This window comes from Falco cherrug, chromosome 6 (genome assembly GCF_023634085.1).
Source record: "Falco cherrug isolate bFalChe1 chromosome 6, bFalChe1.pri, whole genome shotgun sequence".
Classification (NCBI taxonomy): domain Eukaryota; kingdom Metazoa; phylum Chordata; class Aves; order Falconiformes; family Falconidae; genus Falco; species Falco cherrug.
Genome location: NC_073702.1, coordinates 74,107,464 through 74,125,376, shown reverse-complemented (window position 1 = coordinate 74,125,376; position 17,913 = coordinate 74,107,464). Strand labels below are relative to the sequence as shown.

At 67.6% G+C, this 17,913-nt stretch overlaps 3 protein-coding genes and 3 non-coding genes across 11 annotated transcripts; 4 read left to right on the top strand and 2 right to left on the bottom strand.

The window, feature by feature from the left end:
• Positions 1-715: 715 nt before the first annotated feature.
• TCF23 (transcription factor 23) lies at positions 716-2,848 on the top strand. Its single transcript, XM_055714681.1, has 3 exons — positions 716-1,143; positions 1,564-1,815; positions 2,264-2,848. Exons 1-3 carry the CDS (start codon positions 937-939, stop codon positions 2,528-2,530), a joined length of 726 nt encoding a protein of 241 aa, XP_055570656.1. The 5' UTR covers positions 716-936; the 3' UTR covers positions 2,531-2,848.
• Positions 2,849-3,181: 333 nt separating this feature from the next.
• SLC5A6 (solute carrier family 5 member 6) lies at positions 3,182-9,965 on the bottom strand. Of its 4 annotated transcripts, XM_055714451.1 has the most exons (16): positions 9,551-9,965; positions 6,907-7,385; positions 6,441-6,553; positions 6,311-6,362; positions 6,152-6,219; positions 5,895-6,049; positions 5,524-5,664; positions 5,309-5,438; positions 5,122-5,210; positions 4,933-5,045; positions 4,777-4,844; positions 4,605-4,691; positions 4,304-4,488; positions 4,081-4,184; positions 3,892-4,013; positions 3,182-3,790 (listed from the first exon to the last, which is right to left on the bottom strand). In XM_055714451.1, the coding sequence occupies exons 2-16, from the start codon at positions 7,316-7,318 to the stop codon at positions 3,644-3,646; spliced, it is 1,986 nt and encodes a 661-aa protein (XP_055570426.1). In that variant the 5' UTR covers positions 7,319-7,385; positions 9,551-9,965; the 3' UTR covers positions 3,182-3,643. The 4 variants fall into 4 exon arrangements, with proteins under 4 accessions (XP_055570426.1, XP_027668136.1, XP_027668130.1 ...); XM_027812335.2 differs by lacking the exon at positions 9,551-9,965 and having other exon boundaries at positions 4,081-4,136; positions 6,907-9,318; XM_027812329.2 differs by lacking the exon at positions 9,551-9,965 and having other exon boundaries at positions 6,907-9,317.
• Positions 9,966-9,990: 25 nt separating this feature from the next.
• ATRAID (all-trans retinoic acid induced differentiation factor) lies at positions 9,991-13,175 on the top strand. Of its 3 annotated transcripts, XM_055714455.1 has the most exons (7): positions 9,991-10,251; positions 10,527-10,657; positions 10,908-10,979; positions 12,399-12,470; positions 12,536-12,657; positions 12,757-12,857; positions 12,932-13,175. In XM_055714455.1, exons 1-7 carry the CDS (start codon positions 10,192-10,194, stop codon positions 13,034-13,036), a joined length of 663 nt encoding a protein of 220 aa, XP_055570430.1. In that variant the 5' UTR covers positions 9,991-10,191; the 3' UTR covers positions 13,037-13,175. The 3 variants fall into 3 exon arrangements, with proteins under 3 accessions (XP_055570430.1, XP_055570428.1, XP_055570429.1); XM_055714453.1 differs by having other exon boundaries at positions 10,091-10,251; positions 12,536-12,857; XM_055714454.1 differs by lacking the exon at positions 10,908-10,979 and having other exon boundaries at positions 10,091-10,251; positions 12,536-12,857.
• A 623-nt stretch (positions 13,176-13,798) lies between these two features.
• LOC129736431 (U1 spliceosomal RNA) lies at positions 13,799-13,962 on the top strand. The gene has a single exon (XR_008733023.1). It is a non-coding gene; the product is annotated as a U1 spliceosomal RNA (small nuclear RNA).
• A 686-nt stretch (positions 13,963-14,648) lies between these two features.
• On the bottom strand, positions 14,649-14,812 carry LOC129736434 (U1 spliceosomal RNA). The gene has a single exon (XR_008733026.1). It is a non-coding gene; the product is annotated as a U1 spliceosomal RNA (small nuclear RNA).
• A 2,804-nt stretch (positions 14,813-17,616) lies between these two features.
• LOC114017268 (U1 spliceosomal RNA) lies at positions 17,617-17,780 on the top strand. The gene has a single exon (XR_003562212.1). It is a non-coding gene; the product is annotated as a U1 spliceosomal RNA (small nuclear RNA).
• Positions 17,781-17,913: the final 133 nt, after the last annotated feature.

The following is a 17,913-nucleotide window of genomic DNA, read 5'->3' as shown; positions in this document are numbered from 1 at the left end:
GCGCGGGGCCCCCGTGTGGGTCAGGACACCCGCTGATGCCCTACGGCCCCTCGCCCGGCCCCACGGCCGCGGAGGGGCATCGCTGCGGCCCGAGAGGGGCCCGGGACGGGGGTCTCTGCGCCACCTCCCCGCTTGGCCCCAGCCCCACCGCCCCCACCCACATTGCCGCGTGGGGCAGCGCGGGGTGGCAGGGGGCTGCCCGGCTCCCCGTGGGCCCCCCTAGCCTGTGACCCCCCCAGCCTCGGGGCCCCCCAGCAGCCTCGCTGTGCCTCCTCCATCCCAGCCTTGACCTGCCCCTCCCCTACTGGCCTCCCCCGCCACTGCAAGCACGCGGCCCCCGGGAGCCCTCACCCTGCTGCCCAGCAGGGATGCAGGGGTGCCCCAGGCTCCAGGTGTGCCGGGGCTGGAGCCAGGGTCACAGCGAGCTGCGGTGGGGGACGCTGCCCTCAGGGGGGACCCCTCAGCCCATGCTGGGCGGCAGCGGGTGCAGAAGCTCCCCACGGGGTGGGCCCGTCGGTGCAGGCAGCTGCCAGCCCCGCGCGCCGCACCGGGGCTGACACCCTGTGGGCAGGGCTGCCGGCAGGGCCGGGGTGCAGTGTGACCCCGTATGGGAGCCCTGCCCGGTGCACAGGCTGTGGTACGGCGGCTGCTATGTGGGTCCCGCGGCGATGGGACCATGGGGCGGGCAGGACTGCTGCCGTGGGCGGCTGCGGGCTGGGGGAGGCTCCAGCTGGGACAGCCTGTATCCTCCTGCTCATCCCACGGTGCCAAGGAGGGGGAGGCGAGACGCCCGCCCAGACGAGGCCGTGGGCCGCGCTGTGCTGGGAGGCGGTGGGGGGATGTGCCAGTGCTCCCTGGGGCGCCCCGACCCACCAGTGCTTCGTGTGGCCGAGGCACAGGCAGGAGCGTGGGTAGGGGCTGCCTGGCAGGGCCGGCATGGCCGAGAGCATGGGGTGCGGTGTGGGGCCGGCCACCACGCATGGCTGCTCCATGGCCACCACCACCCGCAGCTCCCGGGGGAGGAGAGGCAGCAGCAGCCCCGCACGAGCTGCCCGGCATTTCTGGGGAGTGGGCGCAGGCAGGACCCCAGGGCCCTTGTCTGCCCACCCTGGCGACGAGGAGAGCCCCCTCGCAGAAGGACAGGTAAGGAGCTGGCCAAGCACACAAGGCAGCAGCGGGGAGCCCCATGGACATGCCTGCCACCCCTTGCCCTGCTGCATCACAGCCAGATGGCACAGGGGCCCCTGGGGTGCTGCTGGGGGGGCAGCCATAGGGAGGGGATGCATGCCAGGCAGTGCCAGCCCACTCAGCTTGGGTGCAGGTCACGGGCAGTACTGAGCCTGTTTGGCTGTGGGCAGGGGGACAGGGGCTGCCCCATGGCACGTGGGTGGGCGGGATGGATGTGTCCCTGGGGGCACAGACACCCCATGGGTCCTGGGTTCACCCAGGTATTGTGGAGGACAGGTGCTGTCCTCGTCCCTGCTGGGAGTGACAGTGACCATCCCAGCCTCAGCTGTGGGGTGCCACAGGCTCAGGGCTGGCTCAGCCCCCCTCTCTCCACAGGGGCCCCCGGGGCCACTGTGCCCCCAGAACGCGGCCCGGGAGCGAAGCCGTGTGCGGGCGCTGCGCCGGGCATTCCTGTCACTGCAGGCAGCCCTGCCCACCGTGCCCCCTGGCACCAAGCTCTCCAAGCTGGATGTCCTCGTCCTGGCCACCAGCTACATTGCTCATCTCAGCCATGTGCTGGGCTGTGGCCCCCCCCCACCTGTGCCCTCCCGCCCACCCCACGGACACCCACTCCTGCACCCCCTGAAGGTGAGACCTCTGTCCCGGGGTTCAGCTCCCCTGCACTGCACCCCGGGGTCCCCCTTGCATGACAGCATGCAGTCCCTGGGGTCCCCCATTAATCCCCTGTGTGCACTAGAAGCCAGCCCCCCAGGTCTCCCAGTCCATAATGCAGCCAGTCCCTGGGGTCCCCAGTGCACACCAGCAGCTGGTCCCTTGGCTTGCAGCCCCTCCACCCCAGCATCTCCCGCGTGCCCCATACACACTGGCACTGGTCCCCCGTGTTCCCCGTGCCCACCAGCACCAGTCCCAAGGTATCCCCAGAGTGCCCCATGCACACCAGCACCCAGTCCCCAGTGTACTCTGTGCACACCAGGAGCTGGTCCCTGGGGTCCCCCTCCTCCCTAGGCATGGGGCATGAGAAGCAGCAGGACAAAGGGCCCCGCTCCCAGCACCGACCCCTCTCCCTCTCTTGCAGAAGTGGCCGATGCGCTCCCGCCTCTATGCCGGCCCCTGGGGGGGGGCTGGTCCTGACCCCCCCGGAGCAGCCACAGCCACCAGCAGCCAGGAGCACACCAGCCTGGGGGACAGCAGGCTGGCAAGGGGGGAGAGCCCCCCCCGACCCCCCCAGTGCCCACAGCCACGGGAGCCCCTCCCTCTGCTCTCTCCCCACAGTATGGGGAGGCTGTGCCCCAGGGTGGGGATCGGGGGCAGTAGTAAGGATGGGGGAGGGGGCCAGTACTGATGGGATCCACACCCCCATCCTGCAGAGGTCCAGGAGCTCTGTGAGCAGCAGGATGCCAGAGCTCCCTGCCCTCACCCTGCCTGCAGCAGAGCAGGACTTGGGCCAGGACCTCGGGGACACTTGGGGTGGGGTCTGGTGGGAGCTCCCACCGTGCAGGGACAGGCATTATGGCGCCTGCCTGGCCTTGGGATGATAGGGCGGGACAGGACATGGACATGCTTCACACTGCCCATGGGGGCTGGTGGCTACCCACGGCAATAAACTTGCAGCGAGCACCCACCACCTGCCTCTTGTCTAGGCTGTGCCAGGGCTGCAGGATGGGCCCCCCATGAGACCCTCACCCCAGCTTAGCTGGGCCCAGAGAGTTGGGGGATGGGGGCCCTGCACTCCCCAGCCATGGAGCAGCTGACAACCCCCCCCCCCCCCCAAGCCATGCTCACCTGGTTCCCCCTGGCTGGGACCCCCGCCGCTGGCCCCGTGTCAGGGGAAAGGGGCCAGGGCCAAGGCTGCTGCCATAAATCTCCCCTGGCTGGCGAGGCTCCTGCTCCTGGGGGGCAGCGGGGCCCCCCCACTGCTTTGGGAGACAGGGGTCCCCTGTCCGCACAGGCTCCCAGCGGAATGGCAGGGAGGGGGCTGGTGCTGGGGCTCCTCTGACACTTGCACTCCAGAACAATTTATTGGGGGCACAGTGAACACAGAGATGGGTGATGGGGGTCTGGAAGGAGGAGGGGGCAGTGCTTGGCACCCCCAGGGGTCTGGGTGGCCCCCAACCCAGGACTGGTGCGTTAAGGCACGTGGCCAGGCTGGGGGCACCGGGCAGCATACCGGCCCGAGGCAGCGGAATAGGTCACCACTCTTGACACCACCCCACCCCATGGTCCCAGAGCCCCCCGGCGGGGGGGGGGCAGAGCCCAGCACAGGCAGAGGCGCTGCTGGCAGGGGGTGCAGCCCAGACAGCCCCCCCCCGGGCAGGGACCCAGCCCCTCCTAGTTATTTGGTGCTCCCCAGCCCTATGCAGGCACCCCACAGGGGGTCCATGCCTCCCGGCCGGGGGTAGGCTGGGATAGGGGGCGGGGGGCAGCCAGGACCCCCCTGCCGGGGGTGGGGGTAGGCTCAGAAGGAGGTTTCCTGCAGGGCGTAGGTGGGGGCCCCAGCCGCACGAATGTAGCCCTGTCCCTCCTCTTCCTCCTGCAGCCCGGGCGGGGCCAGGCCGTTGGCCACCCCATTGCTCTTCACCGTGGCGTCTGCGTGGTCGGCACCCTGCAAGGACAGAGCGGGGGACAGCAGAAGCACGGCGGGGGGCGGGGCACCGACCACACACCACCCCCTTTCCCCAGGGTGCTGGGGTCTGGGCCCCTTACCTGGGCAGGGAAGGTCACCCCACAGCACAGCCTCTGCCTGTACTTCTGGGGCAGGCAGCAGAGCAGGCGGGGCAGCACCGGGTAGATGGTGCGGGGGTCCACATCAGCTGGCGGCGTGGGGCCTGGGGGGGAGAGCAGAGGGTGAGGGGGGGCGCGATACTGCTGGCCCCCCAACCCCCCCGCACTCACCAGTGAGCAGGCTGACCAGGAGCCCCACCAGGATGACGGTGGTGGAGTTGTGGGCGCTGTACCACATGTATGACAGGCTGTAAAACTTCTGCAGCCCTGTGGGGCTGGGGAAGAGGGGCATGAGGCGGGGAAAGAGATGGGGGGGGGGGGGGGGAGCACAGAGCAGCACCCCTGCACCCCCCATGCTGCAGCACCTCAGCACTGAGCCCTCCATCCCACTCACCTCTGGGGGGTCGGCGTGGGGGCCAGCAGGGTGGTGGTGAGAATGGTGGTGAGGTTGCCCGAAGCGGGGAGCGCTGTGCCATTGGGTGGGGGGGGCGCCTCAGCCGCCCTCATGTTGTGCAGCAGGCCACCAATGCCCACCCAGAAGGCCATGGCCAGCCCTGCCAGCAGCCCTGTGATAGCACCCTGTGCCAGGGGAGACAGAGGGCACTGACCTCCCACTGGGCTTGGGACACCCCAGACCCCCTGGCACTGCCCACCCTTTGGGGTCTGTGCCCCTGTCCAGGCAGGAGGACACTCACTGTGGGGTTGGCACAGGGGAAGAACATGCCCAGGCAGAAGAGTCCCAGGAGTGGGCCCCCCACCATGCCGAAGATGCTGATGGCTGCCTGTGGGGGAACAGACTGCAGCGATGGCCTGGGGCACCCACCAGCTGGGTGCCAGAGCTGGGGGGCCCCGCACCCCCACTCCTACCTGCAGCACAGGGCCCAGCATGGAGGACACGTAGGCCATCCCCAGGCACAGCAATCCATACCCAAGAGCTGGAGAAAGGAGCAGGGAGGGGTGTCATAGCAGTGATGGGAACCCCCAGTTGCAAGAAACATCCCCCCTGAGCCACCCCCTGCTCACCCAGCAGCTTGGAGAGCAGCGTGGCCCGTGACTCCGACAGCCCGGGGCAGTGGGGCCGGACCAGGTCCTCCATTGTCACAGTGGCCAGTGAGTTGAAGGCAGAAGAGATGGTGCTGGAGAGGAGAGGGAGCAGGAGGGGACTCAGCTGGGACCCCTCTAGCCACACCAGCCTCGGGGCTGCCTGCTTACCTGAGGGACCCGCTGAAGAGGCAGGCAACGAAGAGCCCAGGCAGCCCTGGCAGGTCCTGCAGCACGTCCATCACGAAGTACAACACCAGCTAGGGCAGGGGCATCAGCACCCACGGAGCCAGGGGGACCAGGGGAGACTGAGGTCTGGCCCTGAAGGCTCCAAAGTGTGGGGAACCCATCTGCCCACCTGGTCAGGAGAACTGTGGCGCTGGTTGGGTGCCAGTGGGTGCTCCTGGTTATAGACAAACATGACAAGGCCAGTCAGGCAGCTGAGGCAGAGAACGATCTGCTGGCAGGGGAAGACGGCGTAGCAGGAGCTGCGGGCACCAGACAAGTGTCAGAGGTGGGGGAAGTCGCCAGGGAGGAGCCCATCCCAGCCGTGGGACCACCAGCTCCACTCACAGCTTGGCCTCCTGCTCGCTGCGGGCGCTGAGGTACCGCTGCACCTGTGCCTGGTTCACCCCGTACAGCGACAGCATCATGAAGACACCCCCCACTGCCAGGGTCCAGAAGGTGTGCCGCTCAAAGGGGTCGGGGTCCAGGCTGTGAAGAGGCACCAGCAGGTGGGCAGTCACGGTGCCGAGTCCTCACCAGCACCCCACAGCACAGGAAAGGGGGCAGCAGGAATGGCCCCCGCCACCATGCCTAGGTCTGTCTTTCCCACCCCAGACCCTACCCAGCTTCCCTGTGTCCCCATGGCATGGTGTGGGGTGCCCAGCCCCAGGTGGGTGGAGGCATCTCAGCACATGGCACGGCAGAGCTGCGCCACTCACTTGATGCTGGAGATCTTGCCCTCCTTATCTGCCAGGTGCCAGACGCGGGCCATACCGCCCACCCGCTGGGCACCCACAATGATGACAGCCAGCTGCCCCGCGAACATCACCAGCGTCTGGAAGACGTCTGTCCAGATGACGGCCTTCAGCCCGCCCTGCAGAGGCACAGCACCTGTCACCGCAGCCGGGCGGTGGCACGGAGCGACCGCAGCCAGGCAGCAGCTGGCCCCACTGTGGCATGGTGGGCAGCGACTCACCAGCGTGGTGTACAGTGTGCAGACCAGCCCCATGGTGAGCACTGCACTCCAAAGGTCAAAGCCTGTCACTGGAAACGGCAGAGGCTGTTAATGAGGCTGCCACCCCCCCATGCAGGATGGAGCTTCCAGCATCACCCCCCTGCTCCTGTCCCCCCTTACCTGCATTAAGGGCCAGTGCGGGCGCATAAAGCACCACCCCCATGTAGATGACCTGTAGGGAGAGCAGTGCTGCAGCCATGCATGGCCTGCAGTGCCCTGCACGCCCTCCCCACCCCCACCCCCCACTCACCATCTGGAAGATGAAGGTGATGGTGCCAAAGACCCGCACAGTCTTGTTGAAGCGCAGCTCCAGGTACTGTGGGGGAGACGGGTCAGGGAACTGTCCCACCTGGACACGGGGTCCTAAGGAGGGGGGACATCCCCTGCATCCCCCATGTCCCCTTCATGACAGTGGGGAAGCAGAGGGGGGCACGCAGCCCTGCCCCAGCACCTTGGCTCCTGCTGCTGTGGAGGTAGGTGAAGTGCCTGAGGCAGGGGGACAGGGCAGGCACTGGACAAGCCGGGTGGGAGCCCTGTCTGTGGGGCACAGCAGGCTGGGTGGCAGGACAGCAGCACAAGGCAGCGAGGGAAGCTGAACCCCCCACTGGGCACCGTCAGCTTGTCCCCCAAGGACAGGCACTTGCCTGCACATGCTTCTGGGTGCAGGACTCGGTGCATGTCCCCCCCCGTCTCCCTGTGGGGATGAGCCTGCTCACCTCGTAGGTGCTGGTGATGCGCAGGCGGTAGAAGACGGGGATGAAGATGTGGGCTGGGATGAGCAGCCCCAGGAGGTAGGAGCAGCCGAGGAACCAGTACTCGGTACCGGAGCGGAAGATTTCGGCCGGCACTCCCAGGATGGCCACAGCTGACTGGAAGGTGGCCAGCAGGGAGAGGGCAACAGGCAGGAAGCTCATGTTGCGGTTGGCCAGAAGGAATTCCTGTACTGTGCGCTGCCTGTCCCCGCTCAGTGCGTAGAAGAGCCCGATGGCTGACGACAGCACCAGCAGCAGCACAAAGATGCTGTAGTCGATCACCGTGAACTCCATGGTGAGTGTCTTCAGTTGTCGCTGTCCTGCCGGAGCCACCACTACCCGGCCACCCGCCCCAGCTGTGCCCCACCAGCCTCATGGGCACACCAAGCCCTGGCAGCCACCCCGGCAGCAGGTCCTGGCCAGCATCTCCCTGGCACTCAGAGCTGCAGGAGGAGGGATGGGTGTCAGTGCTGGGACACTGCAGGGACCTTTGGGACACTGCAGAGACCTTCGCTCGCTCCTCAGCCTCAAGAAGGCAGCGTGAGGCAGGGGCCAGGCTGCATGAGAAACATCTCGTTCTCCGCCCTCTGGGCTGGGCTCAGCACCGCACGGCCCGCCCCCAGGCCCTCGCCAAGAGAAACGGGAGCCTCTTCCAAAGAACACCGAGATCACAATTGCAAAAGAGTCCCACCCAGGACCCCGGCAGCACCGGCCCTGCCAGCCCCACGCAGCTCTGCCAAGCCCGGCAGAACCGGCCCAGTATGGCCAAACCCAACACAACCGCCCCCGGTGCAGGACAGTGCCGCCAAGCCCGGCAGCACCGGTCTTGCCCCAGCCAAACATAACACGACTCAACCACGCCAGCACCACACAGCCCCGCCAAGCCCGGCAGAGCTGCCCCCGGTGCAAGAGCTCAGCCAAGCCCAGCACAACCGGACCAGCCCTGGCGCCAGCCTGCTGCCCTGGGGCTGGCACAGCCCAGCCAGTGCCAGAGCAGCCGCCCCCACAGCAGCCCACCCTGCAGGATTGGCCCTACCGGCAGCTCCTAGCCCCACGGGACCCACGGATGGGGCTAGTGCAGGCAAGTGAACAGGCAGCAGAGCCCAGTGTGCACTGGTGAGGAGGCGCAGGAAGAGCCGTGGCACCCTCACCCAGCTGAGCAGAGGTTGGGCAGGGCGACCCCCACAACACGGGTCCCACACAGCTGGGAATGGACAGACAAGTGGGGATGGGCAGCCTTGGAGGCTCTGGGCAGCAGCAAGGCTGAGCAGACCCCTGAGCTGCTGCTGGCCCTGGCACACCCTTGCCTGCTCACAGGAACATTCCCAGGGGCTCCGTCAAACCTGTGCCCCCACCCCTGTCTCCAGCCCCTGCAGAGGAGGCTGCAGCCAGGCAGCCCCAGGGGCAGGGCAGGGAGGGGGCATGAGCACAGGCCCCCCTCTGCCTCTGTCAGCAGGCACGGGGCTATGAGGAGCTGGGAGCCAGCAAGTGCCAGGGGATTGGCGCGTGCTGGTGGGGCAGGGGGTGCAGGACACAGAGGGACCCCAGGCTGCCGTGCTGGCGGGGCGAGGGGTCCAGGATGCGGAGAGACCCCAGGCTGCCGTGCTGGTGGGGCAGTGTTGGGGCTGCTGCAGGGCAGCACAGAGCACACAGAGGATGAAGCCAGGCTGCCAGTGGCAGCAAAGGCAGGTAGGAAGGGGGGGGGGCTAGAGCTGTGCCTGCCATGATCCCTGGAGGAATGCCTGCTCAGGGCATACTTGGGGGGATTAGGCTGAGCCTGGCTGGCACCCCTGCACCCAGCACGGCTTGCCCAGGCCTGCCTGCTGCAGGGGCCAGGGAAGTGGGGTGGCTGTGCCAGCATGGGGCCCCACAGCAGTGCCAGGGCCAGCGGGGCAGGAATCAGGTGAGAGGGCATCGCCTCCCGGCCTCGCACACCACAGTCCCTGTCCAGGACACCACCCGCGTGGTGCTGCTCCCAGCCAGGGTCCAAGGTCACTCCACCACATTCCACTGTGGAGACTAAACACAGGGCAGGCGCTGCCGAGCCCCGACAGCTGTCCCACCAGCAGCGCAGCCCAAGGCCCGGCAGCCCCAGGCGTCCCCAGCCCAAGGCTCCCCTGTACCCCAGAGGCCCCCCAGTGTCCCTGAGGCCCTGATGCCTCGAGCCTCGCGTCCCCCCATCCCCTGGTGTCGCCAGTCACCCTGCCTGAGGCCAGACACTCCTGTTCCTCCTTGTCACCGCCTTACACTTCCTTGCTCTCCCATGTCCCCGGTGACCCCGCTCGAGGTGCCACTGCCCAGCCCCGGTGTCCCCAGGTCACCTGCTCCTCCCTGCTGCCCAGTGCCCGGTGCCCCCAGCCCGAGGCCCGTCCCCCCGTCCTTCAGGGCCCCCGGTGCCCCCAGCCCAAGACTCCGACCCCCCTCGCCCCCGCTGTCCCCCGTGACCCCACCCGACCCCAAGCCCGGCTCCCCGCAGCCCCGGTGCCGGTCGAGGCAGCTGCAGGACAAGCCCCGGCCCCAGCGTGTGGCCCAAGCCCCGTAGGGGCGCTCCCGAACCGGGGGCGGGCGGTGACCTTGAGGGCCGCGGCGGCCCCGGTGCGACACTCACCGGCGGCGGCGACCGGCACGGAGGAGCTGGGCCCACGTGCCGCCCTAACAGCCACCGTCGCCTCCTGATGACGCAGGGCAGGCAACGCTGCCCTCACCGCCACTTCCGCCCGGCCCGGCGTCACGGGGGGCAGCGGGGGTGACGCGGGGCCGCCCCAGCGCCGGCCCTGCTTCGCTGCCTCGGGCAGGTCACCGCGCCCCGGCTCTCCCCGCCGCGGCCACCCCGTCCGCCGCCCAGAGAGCGCCTGACCCAGAGCGGTCCCGGTACAGCCCGCGGCCCCCCCGCTGAAGGGGCCCGGTCGCGTCCTGCCCGTGGGCCCGCGGCCAGCCCCTGCCGTGCCCGGGGCACCGGCGGCTTCCCGCCCGTCGGGGTCCCCCCTTCACCGCGGTCCTCCCGGCCCCTCCGGTTGGCGGTGCCCGGGGAGCCTGGCACCGGGTGGTGGCACGGCACGGCACGGCACCCCGCCGCTGCCCCGTGAACGGGCGGGAAGCGCCGCCGTGCCTCGGTCTGCCGGGACAGCGCTGCCAGGTGCTGCCCGCCGTGCCCGCCAGGGGGCGCCCTCGCACCGGGCGTGTCCGCTGGGGCGGGCCCGGAAGCGTCCCGGGGACGGCGGGGGGTGAGGGCCGGGCTCGGCCGGGGCCATGGGCGCCTTCCTCCTCCTCCTGCTCCTCTTCATGCCCTGGGCCGCCGGTGGCGCGGCGGTGAGCGATGGGGACCGGGGGGTTCCCGGGACCGGGCGGTGCCGGGGACCGGGAGGGGGCTGCTCGGGGTCGAGGGGTGCCGGGAACCGGGGGGGTGCCCGGATCGGGAGGTGCCCGGGACCAGGGAGTGCCCGGGCTGGGAAGTGCCCAGGTCGGGGGGTTCCGAAGGTCGCCGAGGGCCCGGCCAGGGCGGGGGATGGTCAGAGGGGATCAGATCGGGGGGCTCCAGGAGTGCGGGGTGTCGGGGGGGGCCCCTCCAAACGCCCCTGCCCCAGGTGTGCGGCCACTGCCCAGGACCGGTGCAGAACAGCTCCATAGTGGCCCAGTACTGCGCGTCCCGGGCTGGCACCGAGAGCGAGGGACGCTGCTGCTGGGAACGGGGCGCTCGCCCGGAGCGCCTGCTCGGGTATGGGGGGATGGGGATGCAGGGGTGGGTGCATGCGCGGGTGCTTGGGGCACAGAGGGTGTCGGGTGGCACATAATGGATGTGCTGGGGTTGTGGGAGGGTGCCTGGTGGTGGGGGGTGTCAGGGTGGGTGTTGGGGGACATGGGGCCAGGAGAATGCAGGGGTGGGGCGTGCAGGGGACATGTGGGATGGGGGTGCGGGGGGTGCCAGGCACACTGCCAGCCCTGCTGTAACTGCTGCCCCTTCCCAGGCTGGACCTGAGTGACTGCTCCCTGCGCAGCCTTCCCCCGGGGCTGGCTGAGGCTGCAGCCGCCATTGTCCTGTGAGTCCATGTGCCCCCTTGTCCCCCTTTCTGCTCCCTGTGAGGGGCTGGCCTGGGCGAGGGGCCTAGGCTGGGTCTGACGGGACACCCTCCTGCTCTGCAATGGGCCCCCAGGGCCAGCACAGTCCTGCCTTGCTGGTCCCCATCCTCACCCCAGCTGTCCCCAGGCCTCCAGCATCCTACTACCCAGGGGACAGCATCCTGTGTGGAAGGTGGTGGCAGTCAGAGGGAGTCCACAGTGACTGGAATAAGGGAAACATCACCCCCATTTTGAGAGAGGAAACCCTGGAAACCATCGACCAGGCAGCCTTGCTTCTCTGCCCAGTCAGAGCATGGGGCAGGTCCTCCTGGATGCTCTGTCAGGGCATATGCATGGCAGGGAGGTGATGTGGGACAGCCAGTATGGTGTCACCAAGGGCAAGTCATGCTTGACTCTCCTGGTGGCCTTCTACAATGGAGTGACCGTGCTGGTGGATAAGGGAAGAGCCACTGATGCCAGCTGTTTTGGCTTCTGTAAGGCTTTTGACACTGTCTCACATAACATCATGACATCCTTGTTGCTGAATTGGAGACCTGTGGGCTTGATGGAGGGACTACACAAGGGGCATCCAAACAGTTGCAGCCAATGAATGGCTTGATGTCCAAATAGAGGTCACAGAATCACATAATTACAGCATCACAGCGTGGTCAGGGTTGGAAGCCAGCCCACCCCCTGCTCAAGCAGGCTCTCCTAGAGCAGCTGCGCAGGGCTGCAGCCAGGTGGGCTCTGGATGTCCCCAGAGAAGGAGACTGCACAGCCTCTCTGGGCAGCCTGTCCCCGTGCTCCGGCACCCTCAAGGGAAAGAAGTTTTTCCTGCTCTCCCCACGGAGCTCCCTGTGCTGCAGTTTGTGCCCGTTGCCCCTTGTCCTGTCGCTGGGCACCGCTGACAAGAGCCCGGCCCCGGCCCCCTGACACTGGCCCTTAAGGTACCTGTGTGCATCGCTCAGGTCCCCTCTCAGCCTTCTCCTGCCCAGGCTGAACAGCCCCAGCTCCCGCAGCCTTTCCTCACAAGGGAGATGGTCCAGCCCCTCGCCATCAGTAACAAGTGGTGTCCCTCAGGGCTCTGTGCTGGGGCCAGTGCTGTTCAACGTCTTTATCAATGACATGGTGGACTGGAGCGCATCCTCAGCAGCTCTGCAGATGGCACCAAGCAGGGTGGTGCAGTTGATTTTACTGGGGGTGGGGAGGGTGGCCCTGGCATCTCCAGGATCCTGGACAAGCTCAAGAAGTGGGCCCCTGTGAAACTCCTGAGGTTCAACAAGGTCAAGAGCAAGGTTCCGTACTGGGGTTGGGGCAACCCCTGGTACCAATACCAGCTGGGGGATGAAGGGATAGAGAGCAGCCTTGCTGAGGTCCATGTGCCTGGCATGTGTTTGCAGGGACCTGACAGAGAACCCCCTGACGGCCCTTCCGAATGGCTCCTTCCTGGGCTTCACCCACCTGGAACGCCTGTGAGTACTGGAGTGGGGGGGTGCAGGGGCTGTCGTGATGCTGGGTACTGAGCTCTGCTCTGCAGCGCGGTGCCACTGGCACTGGATTGCCCAGGTGGGAGTAGCGCCTGGGAGGAGGTGACGACACATGGCAGCAGCCGGCTTTGTCAGGGCCAGAGGAACCCCTGCAACAGCTCCAGGGAGCTCGGTATGGTGTGGGAAGGAGGTGCCGTGTCCCCAGCACTGGGCGCTGTGGGACTGGCAGGTTGTGGCAGGTCCTGTGACCCACGTTGCTCTGTTCCACCAGACTGGCCATGCCCTGACAATGCTGCCTGTGCCCCAGATGGCCCTGGTCTCATCCAGTGCCTCTGTGACAGACCCTTCCACGGCTACAAGTGCCTGCGTGAGGTGAGTACCTGTGGGACAGGGCCCACCACTCCAAGTGCCACGGGGCAGCGCTGCTGATTGCTGCTTCCTCGCAGGGCACGTTCCCCACACTGCTCTTCTGTGGAATTCTGGGAGCCGCCACCCTGTCCCTGTCCCTCCTGCTGTGGCGAACCCAGCGATGGAAAGCCAAGACCCCCTGAAGCAGACAGGAGGATCAACGGTGCTGCTGAAGCCAGGGGCCGGGCCAGGCCGAGGGACTCTGTGTCTTGGGGGACTGCGTGCCCCGGGGCTGGGCTTGTAACGCGGTGGCTGGGGGTGAATAAACTCCATAGCAGCCTCTGCGTGTGTCGGTCCGACTGCTTCCCGGGACAGGCAGTGCGCAGGGCGGTGCGGGACCCCTCGGAGGGATTTGGGGCGCTGGCCCGCGGGAAAGGGCCCCCGCCGGCCCTCGGAAACCGGCACGGTGGGGAGACCGCTGGGTCGGAGCGCGGCGGGGGGCGTATCCATGCAGGTGCCACCGCTGCCGGGGCCGGTCGGGTCGCCATGAAGGGGGCGGGGGGTGTCTGTGGCGAGAGGCGACGGCGGCTGGAGCCGGCCCGGCGGAGGCGCCCGCGGCAGGCGGTGGGACCGGATCTTACCGGCGGCGGTGCCCCGCGGCCCGGCCCCGGCCCCGGTCCCGGCCCCAGCAGGAGCGTCCTTCCGCGGCCGGGGCGGAGCAAAGCGGTGCGGTGCGGGCGGAGCGTGGGCGTGCCCATGCAGATGAGGCGCCGCGCGGGCTCCTGGGGGCCCGTTCCCGGTCGGGGCCGGCGGCGGCCACGGGCGTCCGCGGCGTCGTGCGGGCGCGCGGCGTCGGGCAGGCGCGGGGCGCGTGTCGCGGCGTGTTCCGCGCGCGTGTTCCGCGGTGGCCGCGTTGTGGGTGCGCGTGCGTTGTTGTCCGGTGTTGTGTTGCGGGGTGCGTGTTCATACTTACCTGGCAGGGGAGACACCATGATCAGGCAGGTGGTTTTCCCAGGGCGAGGCTCATCCCCTGCACTCCGGGTGTGCTGACCCCTGCGATTTCCCCAAATGCGGGAAACTCGACTGCATAATTTGTGGTAGTGGGGGACTGCGTTCGCGCTCTCCCCTGGCTCGTACGGTTAATAACAGATTCTGTGCTCCCACAGTAGTTTCCCGGGAGGCAGCGCCCTGTGCCCCCTCCCCCCGGAAGTCGCTTCGCGCGCACCGGGTCGGGTTCGCTCCAGCCGGCTCTGCATTATCCGTCCGCGGGACCCTGAGGCGCCGCGGGAGCTGGTGCAGGATTTTCCTTTGACGAAACGTGCGAGGGGCTGCAATGACGGACGAGAAGGGCTTTAAACCCCGCAGGATGTTCAGCCGTCAGCCCCTGCAAACGGCCACCCACAGCCCCGGGGAGGTGCCGACGCCATCGCGCCGCTGCCCATCACCAGGTCAGCTCGCTGGGAAGCGGACGAGCGCGCACGGAAAGTGGCTTCAGCCGCGTGAACTGTCCTCGGGCAACTCGAGACCCTCCCCCGAGCAATGCCCCCTCCTCACAGAGGGCGCCCCCCCGAGAGCACGCGAGGGGGTAGGAAGGCGAGCGCTGTGCAGTTAAACGGGAGCCCAGGCGCGCACGAACGGCGATTGAAAATGACGATCGCGTGACTGGGGCCGGGCCACTGTCGCTTGGCGCGTGCGAAGTTTGCCCTCTGCTGGCAGCCCCGGGGTTGTGCGCAGGTAACGACCGCACCCAACCGTACTTGCAACCGCGCTGGAGGCGCTGCCCGGGCTGGTTCATCTGTTCTTCAACCACCGAGCCAGGGGAGAGCGCGAACGCAGTCCCCCACTACCACAAATTATGCAGTCGAGTTTCCCGCATTTGGGGAAATCGCAGGGGTCAGCACACCCGGAGTGCAGGGGATGAGCCTCGCCCTGGGAAAACCACCTGCCTGATCATGGTGTCTCCCCTGCCAGGTAAGTATGAACACGCACCCCGCAACACAACACCGCACAACAACGCACGCGCACCCACGACGCGGCCACCGCGGAACACGCGCGCGGAACACGCCGCGACACGCGCCCCGCGCCTGCCCGACGCCACGCGCCCGCACGACGCCGCGGACGCCCGTGGCCGCCGCCGGCCCCGACCGGGAACGGGCCCCCAGGAGCCCGCGCGGCGCCTCATCTGCATGGGCACGCCCACGCTCCGCCCGCACCGCCCCGGCCGCTACGCCCCGCCCGAAGGAGGACGCTCCTGCCGGGGGCCGGGGCCGGGCCGCGGGGCACCGCCGCCGGTAACGTCCGGTCCCACCGCCCGCCGCGGGCGCCTCCGCCGGGCCGGCTCCAGCCGCCGCCGCCTCTCGCCACAGACACCCCCCGCCCCCTTCCCGCGGCCCCTGGGACACCGGCACCGCCCGGTGCTGCGCGGGGCTCGGCCGGCCGGAGCCTCTGAGGGCCGGGCAGCCGGTGGAAGGGCCGCAGGTGCCCTGGGAGCGCGGGGGCTTCCAGCGCTGGGCCCCGCCACCCCATCGCCCATCCCGGCCGCTGGGCTGTATGAGCCTTTGCAGCTGTCAGTCCCAGCCCTGCTGCCTGCCCCTCTCTTTCCGCCAGCCCCGGGGCAGGCGGTGCCGCGTACCCGTTGGCTTCAAGGCAGCGTCAGCCGAGCCCTCTCGTGCACTGCCACTGCGGTCAATATGCCCAGCTACGCCTGGTGCTGTCCTAAGCAGTTCCTCATCCACCCCCCATGCCTGGGGGCTGTTCCCACTGGCTCAAAGATTTTCTCCTGGTGCCTCTATCTGACGTTCACCTCAAATGTTATGTGCAGCCGCTTCTGTCCTTGGCCTGGGCTCTGCACGTGCACAGCATGTGCTGTTGTCCAACCGGCCCCAGCCCACGAGCAGCTGCTCCAGTCTGTGGGCACTGGAGTTTGTGTCACTGTGTCCGTGAAGCTGGACCGGCAGCACCAGCAGTACCCCCACCATGACAAGTCCTTGGTGGCAGGTCCTGCCCCAGCCAGTGCTTCGTGCAGGGGGATGGCTTGTGCAGGTGGGGGTGAATAATGAGCTATGTACAATGAGTGATGAATGGTATACTACTTTTCTAGAAAATGATGTGCTTATATAATTATCCAAAGTTGGGAGGTGTTCAAGGACCCTTATTGTCGACATGATGAATATACCAAGACCCTTAGTGTCAGCTCCAAGGATGTATTAGACACAAGGTCCTTGGATTCGTTATCATTTATAAGGGCCATCTGGTCCTAAGTTTCTGTTGTGGCCAAAACAAGGACTTTAAATCATGCTCATTAGCCTATCAAGGAACAGAGTCTGCGCAGAAACAAGAAGGTAAAAAGTTCACTGGAGGAAGACTCCTGATCTTCATCCTGAAGACCCCCAGACGACCACTCCTCAAGGACATTGTGCAGGTGCGAAATATGTAAATGAATTACCAGAATGTTAATGAATATGTAAATGATTTCCCGGAAAGCTAATACATGAGAAACCTGTATAAAAGAGGGTCTGAAAAGTCCTCTCGGTGTGCATGACTCTGGTGGAGTGATCCCCCATGCACTCAGCACTGCTGAATAAAGATAACCTCTGCTCGCTTGAATATTGCTAACTGATTCTTTAAATCAGGGGAAGCGGCATGCGTGGGACATTTGCCATGTTGTTTGGTGACATGTAACCAGCCGGTGGGTGTGTGAAGCACAAGCAGGGACAGTTTTGATCCAGAGGCAGCCGGGATAAACCCCGAGAGCCCCAGCAGTTCCCGTGGTAGGACGAGGTTTAGGAGCACAACCAGCAGCACCCAGACACCGGGAGGGGGGCGAGGGGGTCTGTTTGCATTTGCCGAGGGAGCACGAGGGCACATGGGGTGCTGGAGCTGGCGGGTGTGGGGCACTGTGACTGCGGGTGTTGACCGGCCCCTTGCCTTCACCGTGGAGGGCACAGAGGCTTTCAGGGCACCACATGCTTGTCCCCTCCACGGGCACCTGCTCTTGCCGTGCCGCTGTCAGCGCCCAGACCCCACGGTCCTGGCACTGGGGTCCCTGGGCTGCATGCGCTGTCACCACAGACCGTGTAGGTGCTGTTGTGTGGAGCCCTGGCAGAGCCCAGCACAAGCCAGTACCGCCCAGCGGGGTGCGGAGGCTGCAGCTCCCGCCTTCCCCTCTGCGGGCTCAGCCGGCTGCGGAGCACAGCCCGTGTCCCCGAAACAGCCCCGGCCCCCTCGAGCACCCCCGGGCGCCCCCACGGTCCCGGCCACAGGCCCTGGCGCTGCCCCACGGGTCCCCTCCCGCTGCTGGCCCCGCTGTGGCTCCGGCTCCACGCAGCACCGGGGGGTGCCGGTGTCCCAGGGGCCGCGGGGCCGGTCGGGCCGCCGTGAAGGGGGCGGGGGGTGTCTGTGGCGAGAGGCGGCGGCGGCGGCTGGAGCCGGCCCGGCGGAGGCGCCCGCGGCAGGCGGTGGGACCGGACGTTATCGGCGGCGGTGCCCCGCGGCCCGGCCCCGGCCCCGGTCCCGGCCCCAGCAGGAGCGTCCTTCCGCGGCCGGGGCGGGGCGGTCGGGGCGTGGGCGTGCCCATGCAGATGAGGCGCCGCGCGGGCTCCTGGGGGCCCGTTCCCGGTCGGGGCCGGCGGCGGCCACGGGCGTCCGCGGCGTCGTGCGGGCGCGTGGCGTCGGGCAGGCGCGGGGCGCGTGTCGCGGCGTGTTCCGCGCGCGTGTTCCGCGGTGGCCGCGTCGTGGGTGCGCGTGCGTTGTTGTGCGGTGTTGTGTTGCGGGGTGCGTGTTCATACTTACCTGGCAGGGGAGACACCATGATCAGGCAGGTGGTTTTCCCAGGGCGAGGCTCATCCCCTGCACTCCGGGTGTGCTGACCCCTGCGATTTCCCCAAATGCGGGAAACTCGACTGCATAATTTGTGGTAGTGGGGGACTGCGTTCGCGCTCTCCCCTGGCTCGGTGGTTAATAATAGATATTGATTGCAGTTACACAGGTCCAAAAGTCGTTCCTAACATTGTACTCTTCCGTCTCTCTTTGAGATGCTGGAATCCAGCCCGAGTCCGGCGCCGTTGGAGCTGCCTCCCGC